Here is a 14,278-nt window from a genome sequence, read left to right as displayed (position 1 = left end):
CTCGAGATCCATGGCCTTGATCCATTCATCCTGGGCAACATCCTCCATTACCTTCTGGTAAGACAACGGATCCTCAACGTCTGCTACTATAGTAAGGATTTTCGTGAAACCTACATAGCGAGCGGGTGGGTTCGCAACCCTCCCACTACGTCGAGGTTCCCTCAACTCTTGAGGTGGAACCGACCTACTAGATGAACTCCCATCAACAACTCTTGCTGATGTAGCAGGCTCTTCAACAACTCTTGTTGAAGTTTTAGTAGTTTCATTAGAAAGCTCACGCAACACGACTTTACTTCATGGACTATTCTCCCTTATATGATCTTCCTCCAGGAAAGTAGCGTTCGTTGAAACAAACACCCTACTTTCCATCAGATCATAAAAACAACCCCCTCGTGTACCTTTGGGGTAGCCTACAAAGAGACATAACCTCGACTGTAGTTCCAACTTCTTGGGATTGGCCTCAAGCACATGTGCAGAGCAATCTTAAATGCGAAAGTGACGTAAACTAGCTTTATGCCCATTCCACAACTCCAGATGTGTTCTTCAACACTCTTGGAAGAAACACAGTTGAGTATGTATACCACAATCTCCACTGCGAAACCCTAAAATGAGTCCGGTATGGAAGCGTAACTCATCATCGAGCGAATCATGTCCAACAAGGCCCTATTTCTCCTTTTCGCTACACCATTTTGCTGAGGTGAACCTCAAGCACATATGCAGGGCAACCTTAAATGCGGAAGTGACGTAAACTAGCTTTACGCCCATTCCACAACTCTAGATGTGTTCTTGCAACACTCTTGGAGGAAACACAGTTGAGTATGTATACCACAATCTCCATTGCGAAACCCTAAAATGAGTCCAGTATGGAAGCGTAACTCATCATCAAGCGAATCATATCCAACAAGGTCTTATTTCTCCTCTTTGCTACACCATTTTGCTGAGGTGTACCCGACGCTGAGAGTTGGGAAACGATTCCATGTTCTATCAAATAGTCCTGGAATGTCGAGTCCAAAAACTCTCCACCTCGATCCGATCGAAGTGTTTTAATCCGTGTATCCAATGCGTTTTCAACTTCAACCTTAAACTCTTTGAACTTTTCAAAGGATTCAGACTTTCGTTACATAAGATAAACATACCCATACCTTGAGTAATCATCAGTAAAACTGATAAAATACTCATAGCCACCTCGGGCTTGTACATTCATAGGACCACAAAGGTCAGAACATACTAACTCAAGAGGCTCTTTGGCTCTATAACCTTTTCCAGTAAAAGATCGTTTAGTCATCTCACCTTCAAGGCAAGACTGGTACGCTAGTAAAGAATTTTCTTCTAACTCACTCAGAAGTCCATTCTTCACCAATGTCTTAATCCTATTGAGATTGATGGGCGCTAAACGTAGATGCCAAAGTTGGGCATTTTCTTTTGGAGAAAGACGTCGACATTTTGATTGAGTTACGACAGTTCTAAACAATTCAGTATTATGGAGGGAATTAATGGCTAACGGCCTTAGCACATACAAATTAGATTCCATATTTGCTGTGCAAACAAAAACACCATCTTTATGAATAAATACTTTATCCACATTAAAAGAGATAATATATTTACATTGCAATAAACACTTTACAGAAATAAGGTTCCTCTTTAGTTCGAGAACAATATATACATCATTCAAACTAAGAAACTTATTATGTAAAGCTAACTGGAGCCCTCCCACTGACATAGCTGAGACGACGTGCTCGGTGCCTACTCGCATCGTCATCTCATCAGCCTCTAACTGTAGCCAAGATCTAATCCCCTAAAAAGAAGAACAAACATGGTTAGTGGTGGCCGAATCAATTATCCAGTCTGAATCATCATTCTCCACTATACAAGTTTCAAGAACTAGTAAATCGTATTTACCTTTATCGGCCTTGGTTGCTTTCTTCTCTTTCAGATACCAAGGACAATTCCTCTTCCAGTGTTCATCTTGGTTGCAGTGGAAATACTTTCCCTTTTCAATCGGTGGATGCCTCCTTGGGGCGACATGCAGTGGGTTAGTAGGTGCCTTCCTTTTTCCCTTACCACCCTTCTTCTTCTTCCCCTTTACATAGTTAGAAGTAGAAGGTGCAGACTTTGTTCCTGAGGTCGAACTTCTATGAAACGTCCTGGAGGATGAAGCAACATTTGCCTCACCCTTCTTCCTTTCTTTACTTTTCAGTAAAGATTGGTAGGTCTGCAACTCGTTGAGAAGAGTTGTAAGGTTATATTTCACTTTGTTAAGAATCGCATTGTTAACAAAGTGCAGGAAGCTTTCCGGCAATGAATGCAGGATTATGCTAACCTGGCTGCCCTCATCGATGGTAGACATGTTCAACTCTGCCACATTAAAGTGGACTATCATGTTAAGCACATGTTCACGAATAGAGGTGCCTTCTTCCATTTTAGAGCTGAATATATATTTAAGAGCCTTATGCATGAGCTGTTCAGATGGTTGTCCAAACATCCCCCACAGGGACTTCATGATCTCACTCGCTGAGACCATAGGCTCATGTTTCTTGGCCAAGACTTTAGAAAGACTTGCCAAGATGTAGGCTCGAGATTTCTCATTCGCTATTGTCCATCGCTCGTATGCCTCCCGAACATATCGAGCGGCATTTGGAGTTGGAATAGGAGGACAAGCCTCCATGAGAGTGAACATGAGATCCTCGGTGATTAAGATCGTCGTGATCATGTGTTTCCATGTTGCGAAATTATCGCCAGTAAATTTTTTGGAGCTTAACAAAGCCAACGTGGCTGTTGCCATTTTGAAAAAGAGTTGTTGCTGAAAATACGAACAAAACTTTATTAGATTTTACCAAACCACTTTTAAACCAATCAATTTTGCAAATTAGTTTCAAGTACCCTAAGTTATAGACTTATATTTTGCAATGATGCCCCAGTGAGGTAAGACAAACGTCACCGATGGGGTGATTAGTTATCCTTTCTCTGGAATGAGACATTCTCAACCATTAGGCAGAACCAACTCTTGGAACTGAACTTAACAGTCACTATTTTTCGGTCAAGAACTGTTAACCTTTAACAATTTCGTATAAGTATGACGCCTCGCTTTCGATGCCAGAGTTCCGCCCTAATGAGCCCACCGTAGGGAAGAAGTAGATTAGGACAAGAGACTAAGTTACCTTATCCTCTTACAGGAGATCAAATAAAGAAATGCGCAAAACTGTCATCCTTTAAGGGGACATTCCCAGGGTGCCTCGAGGCGATGTGCAGAAACTTTATTCAATCTAACGAGGGAGATCAAGGGATATGTTGTCGCACTTCCCGCTCCCACTTACTATGAACACTCTCTCCATCCACCTTGATATTAACCTACCCAAACACCATCCGTTAGGGGGACACACCAAAGGTGCCTCGAGGCTGAGAGTAGATCTCACGGTGTGGACTATTTAAGAGAAACGTGAAAGGTTTAAGTGAAGCATTTTATGCCCTAAGTACCTCCCACTGAATGTTCTACCTAGGGTTCATTAACCTAGACAATCCGACTACTGATTTTAGTCTAAATCGTCTTTTTAAACTTTACTCATAAACAACGTTTGTCTATGAAATATGAAAATTTTAAGTAGTCACATTTAAACACTTTAATGGACTGTTCTTAACTTGCATGCATGCATCAAATCTATCTAATTTACGTTTCCAGGTAAGTTCCCAAGTAGGAGTGTTACGTTTTCGTCAACTTAAATACCCCAGCCTAGACAAAACCCACCTTAGACAAAAGGTCCCTTATAGATAGATTTGCTACACTTCAACCTTTTATTAGCCAATTTAATCCTATTAAACTGATTAAAAGATTAAAGCCTTAGGGTTGCTAATTATATTAGAACCGTGATCTTAGGTTTATATGATCCAAGTTTTAAACATTTTTAAACCATGAATTAAACCTAAGTGAGCATGCATGTCTTGCTTATTTCTTTTAGTTCTAATTTCTCTTTAACTTTTAAAAAGAAATAACTAAAAAAACCATTGCGCACAATGAGGTGTTTATAACAATTATAAAGTAACCTATGTGTCATGCTTCATGCAATGTCCGGTCATTACTATACATAGCTTTTATATAATGCGTAATAATCAAGCAAACATGCTATCATTCACCCTTATACTATAACAATTATAATATAAAGATGATGCATGTCAATGCTTTTTATACATGCATAAATATAACTCTTATATTATATGATGCATGAGCATGCTCTTACATAATTAAATCATGCTTCTCTAAATTATAACAATTATAATAAAGAGATGATGCATGACCAATGCATAACCTAAGGTGAGATTTACTATATGTGCATACCATATGACATATTAAAACCATACATCGCATGTAATTAATAAAGGATTAATGGACCGGGATGAGCCTTTACAAAAACCAGAATGAAATAATCCTATTTATTACTTTTTTTTTATTGAGCGAACCGGTTCACAGGCAAACCGGGTCTTGAACCGCTAGGAGGATTCCATTGTGTAGTAAACGTCGAAGGTAGACGATCGCCCAACGCGCACTAGATGATAGACGCAAAAACTAAACGATCGCGTAGACGACAACGAGGTTGCGAAGCCTGATCGTCTAGGAGATCGCTTAACGCGACGATAGGTAAACAATTTACCTTGCGTTACTAAGCGATCATTTAGTCAGTTACTAAGTGATGAAGCTTACTGAGCTAAACGATCGTCTAGTGCGCACGTGCGTTAAACGATACGCGAACATCTCATTGTCTAAACGACCCGATACTCAGTGATCGCTTACCTCATCGTCTACACGATACGATCAACCCTTGATTGTCTCCTTCCTCGAAGAATTGCAACGCTTGCTCCGATCTTCTTCACGACGACTCAAAACTCAAACAAACTTTGAATTACAGACTCGATAACGATTATTAATGCCCAAAAACGCAGGGGCCTTTACAAATAACCACAAATGTAAAAGAATTAAATCAAACCGAGGCTAACATCCACGAAAACATCCATTAATTTGCACATTCACAATAATTTAATGATTAAACGGAGTAGAAATGCACCCACCAAGAATGTATATGTAATTCCTTGTAACAATGAAATTGGAATATCAGAACCTGGCTCTGTTACCAATTGAAGGATCTCTTAACGAAGAGCATCCATGAGTGCATTTAGATCTTTCCGATTTCACTGTGACCGAAATACAATATATACATTCTAACATACAGTTATGCAAATTCACACTAGTTAAAGGCATGCTTTGACCAATAAAATATAAAGGGAAAGAGTTCTTATACCAGTTGAAGACTCTCTTCATGTTTGGAACTCTGACGCAGCGGAAGACCTCTATGCGATCTCTATCGCCTAGTAAACAAGTCGGTTGCAGCAGCACGGTCGTCTACACGAACGACAACAACACGAACAGTCACGAACAAGTGAACGCAACGGGGATGACACCACCAAAATGGAGCCCTTGGTATTCTTGGAGTGAAAATCCAAAGTGTAGTCTTTGGTAAGTTTGGTAGAGGTTGAAGAATGAACTAATCGTGTAGACGATAAGCAAGTGGGAGAGAAAAGGAAGCTATCGTATAGCTAAATGCTTATCGTTTAGAAAAAGCTACACGATTGTGTAGGTTTTACTAAGCAATCATTTAGTAAAAGGTAGACAATCATTTAGAAGACACGACACATTATACGATCATTTAAGAAAGCTAAGCAATCGTTTAAAGACTAGTGTGCGATTGTTTAGGCGTGAGGTATGCGATCGTTTAGATGCTGAGCGACTATCGTATAGGCTCTCGACTTATGTAATCGTTTACGTTTCCACACTGATGCCAAATTTTTTGAACCTTTAGAACCTTTGCAAAATGAAACAAAATTTCATTTTATTCTTCGGTTACAATAACCGACACGGCTGCTCCCACTAACGCACATCCGAGAGAAATTTTAGGCCAATTATCATATAATTAATCAATTAAATAATTAATAAATATAATCACATTATATTCTTACTCTATAGTTTGATATTACATATCTACCATAGTAATTTCTCCTCTACATGATATAAATTATATTTATATCCAAATTTTCTCCAAAATAAAGTATCTTATACATTTAGTCAATTATATCATATATAATCAACTAGTTCAATTATATCATATATAATCGAACTCTCTCTTGTTAATTTGAACATTTCAAACTAACCCAAACACTGATTTTCGACTTTATCCAAGCTACCCAGGGAACCTAATGGACCTATGGTTCAAAGCTCCAACGGTCTGTGAATAGCTGACTGAACTCTTTAGCCACGAGATCCACCATCCGTTAACTGTCAGACATTCCACTAAAGACCAACAACTGAATTCTTCTTACCACATATATATTTCTGTGTCCATCGGATATAACCAATCATGAGTATGATGACCTTTCATAGATGCTCGTAAGTACAGTTTGGCCAAATTACCGTTTTTCCCCTGTAGTTACATCTCACTCCTTAAGTACCACTGATTCCTCTAATGAACAATACAACATAGTCCAACTGTGTGTGAACACCTATCGGGCCAAGAGAAGGTGTGTGGCACCACATCGTTCAAGCCCTGGAATTAGCCCTTAAGGGAGCTATCTATCTACTTGCCCCTGTCTCGGGGAAGGAGTGAATTCCATCTTGTGTAGCTGAGTTCCCAGCTCCTAAATCAGACGAATCCCCAAAATGGTAGGTTTGAATTGGCGACCTGGCCACTCGCACCCATACAAATCAAAGGACTGCCCTCAATAGCAGGAGTTCCCAACTCACTCAAGATTGAAGTCATGTTACCTATGGTCATCCTAGTGAAGTGAAGTCTCTGTCATGAACGGTGTTATATAACAAGACGTTAACACTTCGTGGTCAGGTCTTATACAAACTCTTTGTTAGGACGTCCCCGCTCGCATGTCCCCAACACGAATGATCTGTCACAATCGCACTTTCCAAAGCTTCGCTTAGCGATTGTGCGACATTTTTTCCCGCTCACGAACAAGTCAGCCAATTCGAATACAAATAGCCAATGGCACACCGGGTGCCTCTTGCAACCTCCACCCCTGTTTTAGTGAGAACGATTTTAGAAAAAGGGTTTGGAGAAAAGGTTTTCGCAAACAGTTTGATTGTAAGAATAGAGAAGAGGAAGATTGTAGTAGGCTAGAAAGCAAAGGATTAGACCATCTGTGATAAGTCACAACACTTGTGACCATTTCACAAAGCGGGTCGCATCCGTAGCGTTAACAGGATAAGGTTTCCCTCCTATATCAATATACTACAGACCATTTTGGTAATCTCTCAAGACATGATCTATTTGCATGTCACCACATACATGCTTAAGTTACATACAGATAACCAGGGATTTTAAGTTTATTGGTTTGTGGTAAAGCAAATAAAACATGCAATTGAGCAAAAAACAAGATGTGAAGTAAATATCATATATTATACAACACAAGCGTTCGTACAAGCTGTTTAAAAACTAGAGGACACAAGACTTTAGGGCATCAACCCCAACAGTCTTCACATCTTTTCCTAGGTTAAAAGGGTAATCTGGGTGTGACATTGACAACCACCTCTGATGACCAACTCCAATACCATCTTCATGTGACTAACTTTGGGCTTCGACGAAAATAATCTTTGATAATCAACTTCGACAACCACCTCCAACTATTATAAGACCAATGACGGTTAAATTATGTTATAGGATTGATTATATAAGTAATAATATTTTGTCTACGTTAACTGCAATATTTATATATAGAAAATTATTAAATATATTTTTATTTAATTTAAATTCACATATCAAACGAATGTTAAAAAATATCTGAAAATAGTATGTAGTTGAAAATATGTAGCAAATAACAAAAAAAAAAAAAAAGAAAAAAGAAAAAAAAAAATAAAGAAAACTCCCACAAAATTGAGATTTCTTTACTGTAACATTTTATGACAGGAATTAATGAAAAATTAAGATTTCTTCTCTAATAGTTCTTCAAATTTGGAGGAATTGAAAGTAGAATTGTTAAAGAAAAAATTTATGTCAGTGGAAAAATACGTAGCAACAATAGGGAGGAGAAGAAAAAGAACGAAAAAGATGATGATGATAAAATTCATGGAGAAAAATTAGGTCCCGTTTGGTAACCATTTTGTTTTTAAAAATTAAACCTATGGACATTACTCCCACCACCAAATTTCCTCCTTGGTTATCTACTTTTCACTAATGGTTTAAAAAATCAAGCCAAATTTTGAGAACTAAAAAAATGTAACTTTCATAAAGTTGTTTTTGTGTTTGAAATTTGGCTAAGAATTCAACCATTGTACTTAAGAAGTTGCAAATGATTGTAAGAAATGTAGATGATATAAGCTTAGTTTTAAAAAACAAAAACAAAACACCAAATGATTACCAAACGGGACCTTAGTAATCGAAGTTTCAATTTATGTTTGGTTTCCCACTTTATTTAACTATATTCCTCCAAGAAATGTAGTGGGTTAATTGTTGTTTATTACTTAAAAAAGAAACAAAAACATAAAAAATAAAAGAAAAATCACAACCATATTTTATTCAAAGAAATATAGGTGGAATTATGGAATAAAAAGGTTTCAAAACAAAAATAGTAATAAAAAACATATTATTTAAGTCCCGTTTGGTAACCATTTGGTTTTTTGTTTTTGTTTCTCAAAATTAAACCTATGAAGACTACTTCCACCTATAAATTTCTTTATTGGTCATCTACTTTTGTCCAATGGTTTAATGAACCAAACCAAAATTTGAACAAAAAAAAGTAGTTTTTAAGAATTTATTTTTGTTTTTGGAATTTGGCTAAGAATTTAACTATTGTACTTGATAAAGATTCAATATGAAATAGGGAGAAAATAAACTTAATTTTAAAAAACTAAAAACAAAATATGAAATAGTTATCAAACAGGACCTTAGAATTAAAAAAAACTGCACCACAATCCTGGACATATGGACTCAACTCTGCAATCCTAACACAGACATATGAACTCAGACAAAATAGTTTTATACCCCAAACACAAACATATGAACTCTAGACATCATATCTCAACCAGCGCCCCAAATAGCCTTTTAGGCATTCCAACAATTTTGATTTTTTTTTTTTTTAGTTTTCAAAAAATTGACTTGCTTTTCAAAATAGCAGTGAAGTGAACAACAAAACAAAGAAATTTATTAGTGGTATTTATAAGTTCATTTTTCAAAAACTAAAAAATAAAAACGAAATGGTTACCAAACCTAAGCAATTGTAAACTTGTAATTTTGCAATGGTTGTCCAAGTTGCTTCATTTGAGTACTTTTTCATATTTATTTATTTAAACAATCTATCTATATCTAAATATACTATCTAAAAGAATTTAAGCGGAAAATTTTTTAATTTACACTTTTATTTCTTTGTCTTAGGATTATTGGATTATATTTGGAGAATGAGAATCCTAATCAAATTATATAGTCGAGAATGAAATTACCGTTGATTTTCATTTCATAATTTGATAAATAGTATCAATTTATCATGCCCAATCTAGGATGACCATCTAAATAAGATTCAATATTCTATAGATCTTTTTGACAATCAAATATTATAAGATTAGGTGGATTGTTCCACCATAGGTTAAAAGAAACCATAGGATAGAGCATAGGAAGAATATTCCAGAAAAGCAACATTTGCGTCAAAAGTACGGTGACCAATGAATTTTTTAAAAAAGAAAAATAAAAAAGAAGCATATTTGACGTAATATTAGCGTTAAAGAATGTACTAGACGAAAAAGAAAGAAAAAGTTCGTTTTAAAGAAGAGAAATTAACAAAGAAAAGAAATATCTTGGGCGAAGCAGTGGTAAGCTAAAAACTATTCTATAACAAACTACAAATAAGGAATCTTACAAATAATCATCATGGAAGCCAAAGGGCGCACACTAGCAAATAAGGAGCCACTGCAAAATTACCACTTTAATTACCGGCACATTACTCATTGCCACGTGTTAATCTTACTTCATTTTTCCTCGTTAGTCTATCTTTTATTTTCTTTATTATTATTTTGATGGGACAAATGCAATAATATAAGCAGACTTTGGATTTTCCCTTTGCTCTTTCTGCCCCTGATCGTGTTTGGGTCACCGGGGAAGTCTCTCATCGACGAATCCTTCTTGTTAAACCGGTAGATAATTGAAATTGAGATTTCTCTTTGATTTAGTTTCTAAATCCATCAACATCAGTGAAGGCTCTCGCCGCGCTAGGTTACAGGTAAGGGATTTCGATCATCTTAATTGTTAATCTTGGCTCCGATTCGTGGATTAGCGTGGCCTTACTGTCTTTTCTTTTCGAGTTTTCGACGCAATTGACGTTGTTGTTGCGTTGATGTCTATGTACTCATACTGAGGTGAAAACTTGTTCGCCCTAATTTGTTAGGTGAAATAATCTGCTTGTCTGACGTTGAGTTTAGAGAGAGATCTAGGGGTTTTGATTACGGCGAGGGTATGGGAAACGATTTATTGACGTGCAACGAGTTAGCCTTTTAGTTTCGTTAAGGCGCAGATTTGCAATAGTCAGTTGTTAGTTTTCCGAATTGAAATCCGTGTCTCAAGGACATTTCTTTGTGTCTTGCTTGTTCTGTAATGAAATTAAACAGTTCCACCACTTTCTCCATCCATTTGATGATTGTGCTTGTTTCTTGTTCTTCATCGAACTTGCACTTGCCGTAAATTTTGATATTTTGTATCCTTGAATGGTATATTTTCATGTTTAGATAGAGCATAATCATTTTTCTGCGTTGGCCATGAGTGTTCAAGAAAGTGAAGTTATAATTGTTGTCCTGGGTTTATTTTCAGCCGGTGAGGATGTCTACTCCTGCAAGGAAGAGACTGATGAGAGATTTCAAGAGGTTGCAGCAAGATCCACCTGCTGGCATCAGTGGTGCTCCCCAAGACAATAATATCATGCTATGGAATGCTGTTATATTTGGGTACGGCCTTTTCCCTTTTTGTAGTCTGAATTTGTGCACATATCCACTGTTGCTTCTGTCGCTAACTGATGCCATGGTCTTTTTACATGTTATTTTGTTGGCTTATGCAGGCCAGATGATACACCTTGGGATGGAGGTATTTTCAATTTCTGGTCCTTAATGACTAATTAAGTATACAACAGCGTTGTGATTAGAACCATGTCTTCTAATGATTTACTTGTTTCTTATTTGACGATTTCACTCTGTTTTTCTGTCCAAAAATTACTATTAATGAATAATATCGAAGCATGTGTACTACAATATAAATATTAGTATCTTAACTTCTGTTCTCTCAATTATGTTAATATATTTTGGCTACACAGCTATTAGCTTTATACTGTTAAATTAATTTGTTGTTTTAAAATTCCTCTGACACTTATTTGAAAGATATTTTGTATTTTCATGTCTCTTGTTCTTCTTGTCAAGCTCTATCCGCTATTTGGATATAGGGAGTGCGTTGTATTTTTTGGTGGAAAATCAAGAATAATTAGAACTTGCTAAAATTCTGATTCTTGTTTTTTTGGGACTCGAACTTTGTAATGTCAAGTTGCTTTCTTCTCTCCTGATGTAGTTTGAAGGGTCCATGAATTCAGCTGTACTTTCCTAAACGTTAGATTTATATTGAAAAATGAGAGATATTAGCATTTTGTTTGATTTTCTGAAACTTTTAGATATTTTTGTATCTGATGTTGGAAGTTCTCTTAATTATATCTTTCTTTGAGTTGACCAGGTACGTTTAAACTCACCCTTCAGTTCACTGAGGATTATCCAAATAAGCCACCAACAGTCCGCTTTGTGTCTAGAATGTTTCACCCTAACAGTAAGTTTACAACCTCCAAGAATGTGGCCTTTACATATATGTTATGTTTTGTTTCATTCTTGGTCAAGTTGAGGGCTTTTTGTAATCTCCATTGGCACTATGTTTTAAGAGGATGGCTAGTTCTACTGTACGTTTTTTGCCCTATTTTCTATTAATACAGTGTTGGTCGATGGGTATGTTTTAGTGCTTAGGCTTAGCTAATTTTCGTTTACTAAGAAATTGATGGGGAAAAAAATATCTGTTAACACTATTGTTTCTGCTTTCATCAAGCCTCTTTGAATCCTAAGCGCAATGCTTGATATGTATGGTATGTTTGACTTGGATATGGGCGGGTGAATTTAAATTTTAAATGATTGAAAAACAAGAGAAAAAGAATTCAAGTATCTTGTAAAGCGTTAGAGTAAATGTTTTTCTTAGTTTGCAACGTAACACGTGCAATTTTGTTTCTGTACATGTTGCTGAGCTTTTTTTTCCCCTCCTCCCTTATTGGCGTTTATAATCACCTTCAGTTTATGCCGATGGAAGCATTTGTTTGGACATTCTGCAAAATCAGTGGAGCCCAATCTATGATGTAGCAGCTATACTCACCTCTATTCAGGTACCACCTAATCAATTTGGCCTCAATGTATGTGAAGGCTGATTCTTTTTCTTGCTATATGATAATAGCCTCCTTTTATCATTTTATAGGGTGTAAATAATGTAATCATAGTCATTAAAAGAAACCTCATTGCTCCACTGTGCCATGCCCTACCTTTGTAGTAGAATGCATAAGGTTCATGTGTCTTCTGGATGCTTATTTTATCATATTTATGAAACTAGCCGACGAGCAGGCAATTGATCATAAATCTGTACTCCCCGCAGACCCATGCCATAAGTGCCCCCGTTCTTGTAGTTCTTGTTCTTGATTTCTGAATTAGTGACGCATGACAGGTTTGATTCACTCAGCAGTTCTTTTTGGATAAAAAGATTAAAAGAAAAAAAAAAGGCTGAAGTATACAAATTGTCCTTGAATTGTAGGGTAGACTTCAATTCTGTTCATATCATTTTAAAAGTTTTACCCTTAACCTGTAAATGGTTTGGAAACAACCCTTCTGTCAACTTTTTTGTTAAAATGAACAGAAAAATATGAGGATTGTCAGTGAGTTGTATAAATAGAGTTACATGAGCATAGGTGGTAGATCTTTTTCTATTGTGCCCTTAAGACTTTAGAATAAGTTTCAGTTACATCCTATTGTTTCAAAGTCATATTTTAATCCTTAACCTTTGAAATTGTTTCGAACAGCGGTGTTGTCTCATTTGAAAAAGAAAGAAAAAGAAAATAAGAAAGCCACAATGCTTTTGACTTCCTTATTAAAACGAAAACAAAAGTATTTACGTGTTAGGGAAATGTAAAAAAATTGAAGGGTTTTGGCTATATTCGAAATGGTGTTGATTAGGGAGGGAAGTTGATTTGAAGGCCAGAATTCTAGCTGAAATGGCATCATTTACTTGGGGAAGCCACGTATTGTGAGAGAAGTAATACATAGATCGGTAAAAATTAGGACTAAGAGTTTTTAAAGATGAATGGTATAAATGAAAATTTTGAAATAATCAAGACATTGTCCTTTGAAAAATTTTGTTCATTGTCACTAATCAAGTTCCCATCTTATTCTAAAAAACAATAAAGGCATTTTGTATCATTTAACTGAAAAGGGTTATTTAGGACTAAGTTTACAGAGTTGGAAGAAAGTAATTTTCCCATTAATCATATTGGAATTCGACCTAGTCAAGAAATTGCAGCCATCGTTCTTGGTAAGATCATCAAGGTGTGTGTGAGTATATATATAATTCACACTTAAGATAATCTTTATGTACTAAAAATATTCAACACAAGTGTACTGCCCACCAAGAGAAGAGAATCATTTGAAGGTACGGAGATACTGAATTATCTGACAGTTTATTTGCCCTGTTATGGAGAATGTGCAAATATTGACAAAAATTAGACGAATGACTTCTAGGATTCATAATGTTAGATGCCTTGCTCATGCATTTCCTTCATTTGGAAACTTCTTTATTGTAGCTGCTGCTAGTTGGAATTTTTTTAATAGCAATTTGTTAATAACATTTTTGATATCATTAATGTTTTCCTTTGCAGTCGCTGCTGTGTGATCCCAATCCAAACTCTCCTGCCAATTCTGAAGCTGCTAGGATGTTTAGCGAGAATAAGCGCGAGTACAACAGGAGAGTACGTGAAATTGTGGAACAGAGCTGGACTGCTGATTAGCCACAGAATGGTTGTAGGCAAACAGAAAAGATAGTCGGGTGGCTTGTTTGCATGATATTGTACCTGGGAAGAAAACCATTTTGTTGTGTAATTTGCGTATTATGTGATATGCTTGCTTGGTTTATTCAGATGAACTACTTCAGTCTATTTCAATTTGACTAATCTGGTCTGGCTTTTCCCA

General features: G+C 36.3%; 1 protein-coding gene across 1 annotated transcript; it reads left to right on the top strand.

Moving 5' to 3' along the window:
* Positions 1 to 10,074: 10,074 nt before the first annotated feature.
* On the top strand, positions 10,075 to 14,278 carry LOC120081417 (ubiquitin-conjugating enzyme E2 2). Its single transcript, XM_039036259.1, has 6 exons — positions 10,075 to 10,257; positions 10,842 to 10,975; positions 11,086 to 11,111; positions 11,745 to 11,834; positions 12,344 to 12,432; positions 13,969 to 14,278. The coding sequence occupies exons 2-6, from the start codon at positions 10,851 to 10,853 to the stop codon at positions 14,095 to 14,097; spliced, it is 459 nt and encodes a 152-aa protein (XP_038892187.1). The 5' UTR covers positions 10,075 to 10,257; positions 10,842 to 10,850; the 3' UTR covers positions 14,098 to 14,278.

Source organism: Benincasa hispida, chromosome 7 (genome assembly GCF_009727055.1).
Source record: "Benincasa hispida cultivar B227 chromosome 7, ASM972705v1, whole genome shotgun sequence".
Taxonomy (NCBI): Eukaryota; Viridiplantae; Streptophyta; class Magnoliopsida; order Cucurbitales; family Cucurbitaceae; genus Benincasa; species Benincasa hispida.
Note: the sequence above shows the minus strand (reverse complement) of the source record. Positions and strands in the feature narration are given on the sequence as shown.

What these genes read in the sequence shown, in the direction of transcription:
- LOC120081417 (XM_039036259.1), top strand. Translation starts at nt 10,851, where the DNA reads ATGTCTACTCCTGCAAGGAAGAGACTGATGAGAGATTTCAAGAGGTTG. An exon ending in TGGAATGCTGTTATATTTGG is followed by an intron (nt 10,976 to 11,085) that starts GTACGGCCTTTT and finishes TGGCTTATGCAG; the next exon opens with GCCAGATGATACACCTTGGG. An exon ending in CTATACTCACCTCTATTCAG is followed by an intron (nt 12,433 to 13,968) that starts GTACCACCTAAT and finishes TTTCCTTTGCAG; the next exon opens with TCGCTGCTGTGTGATCCCAA.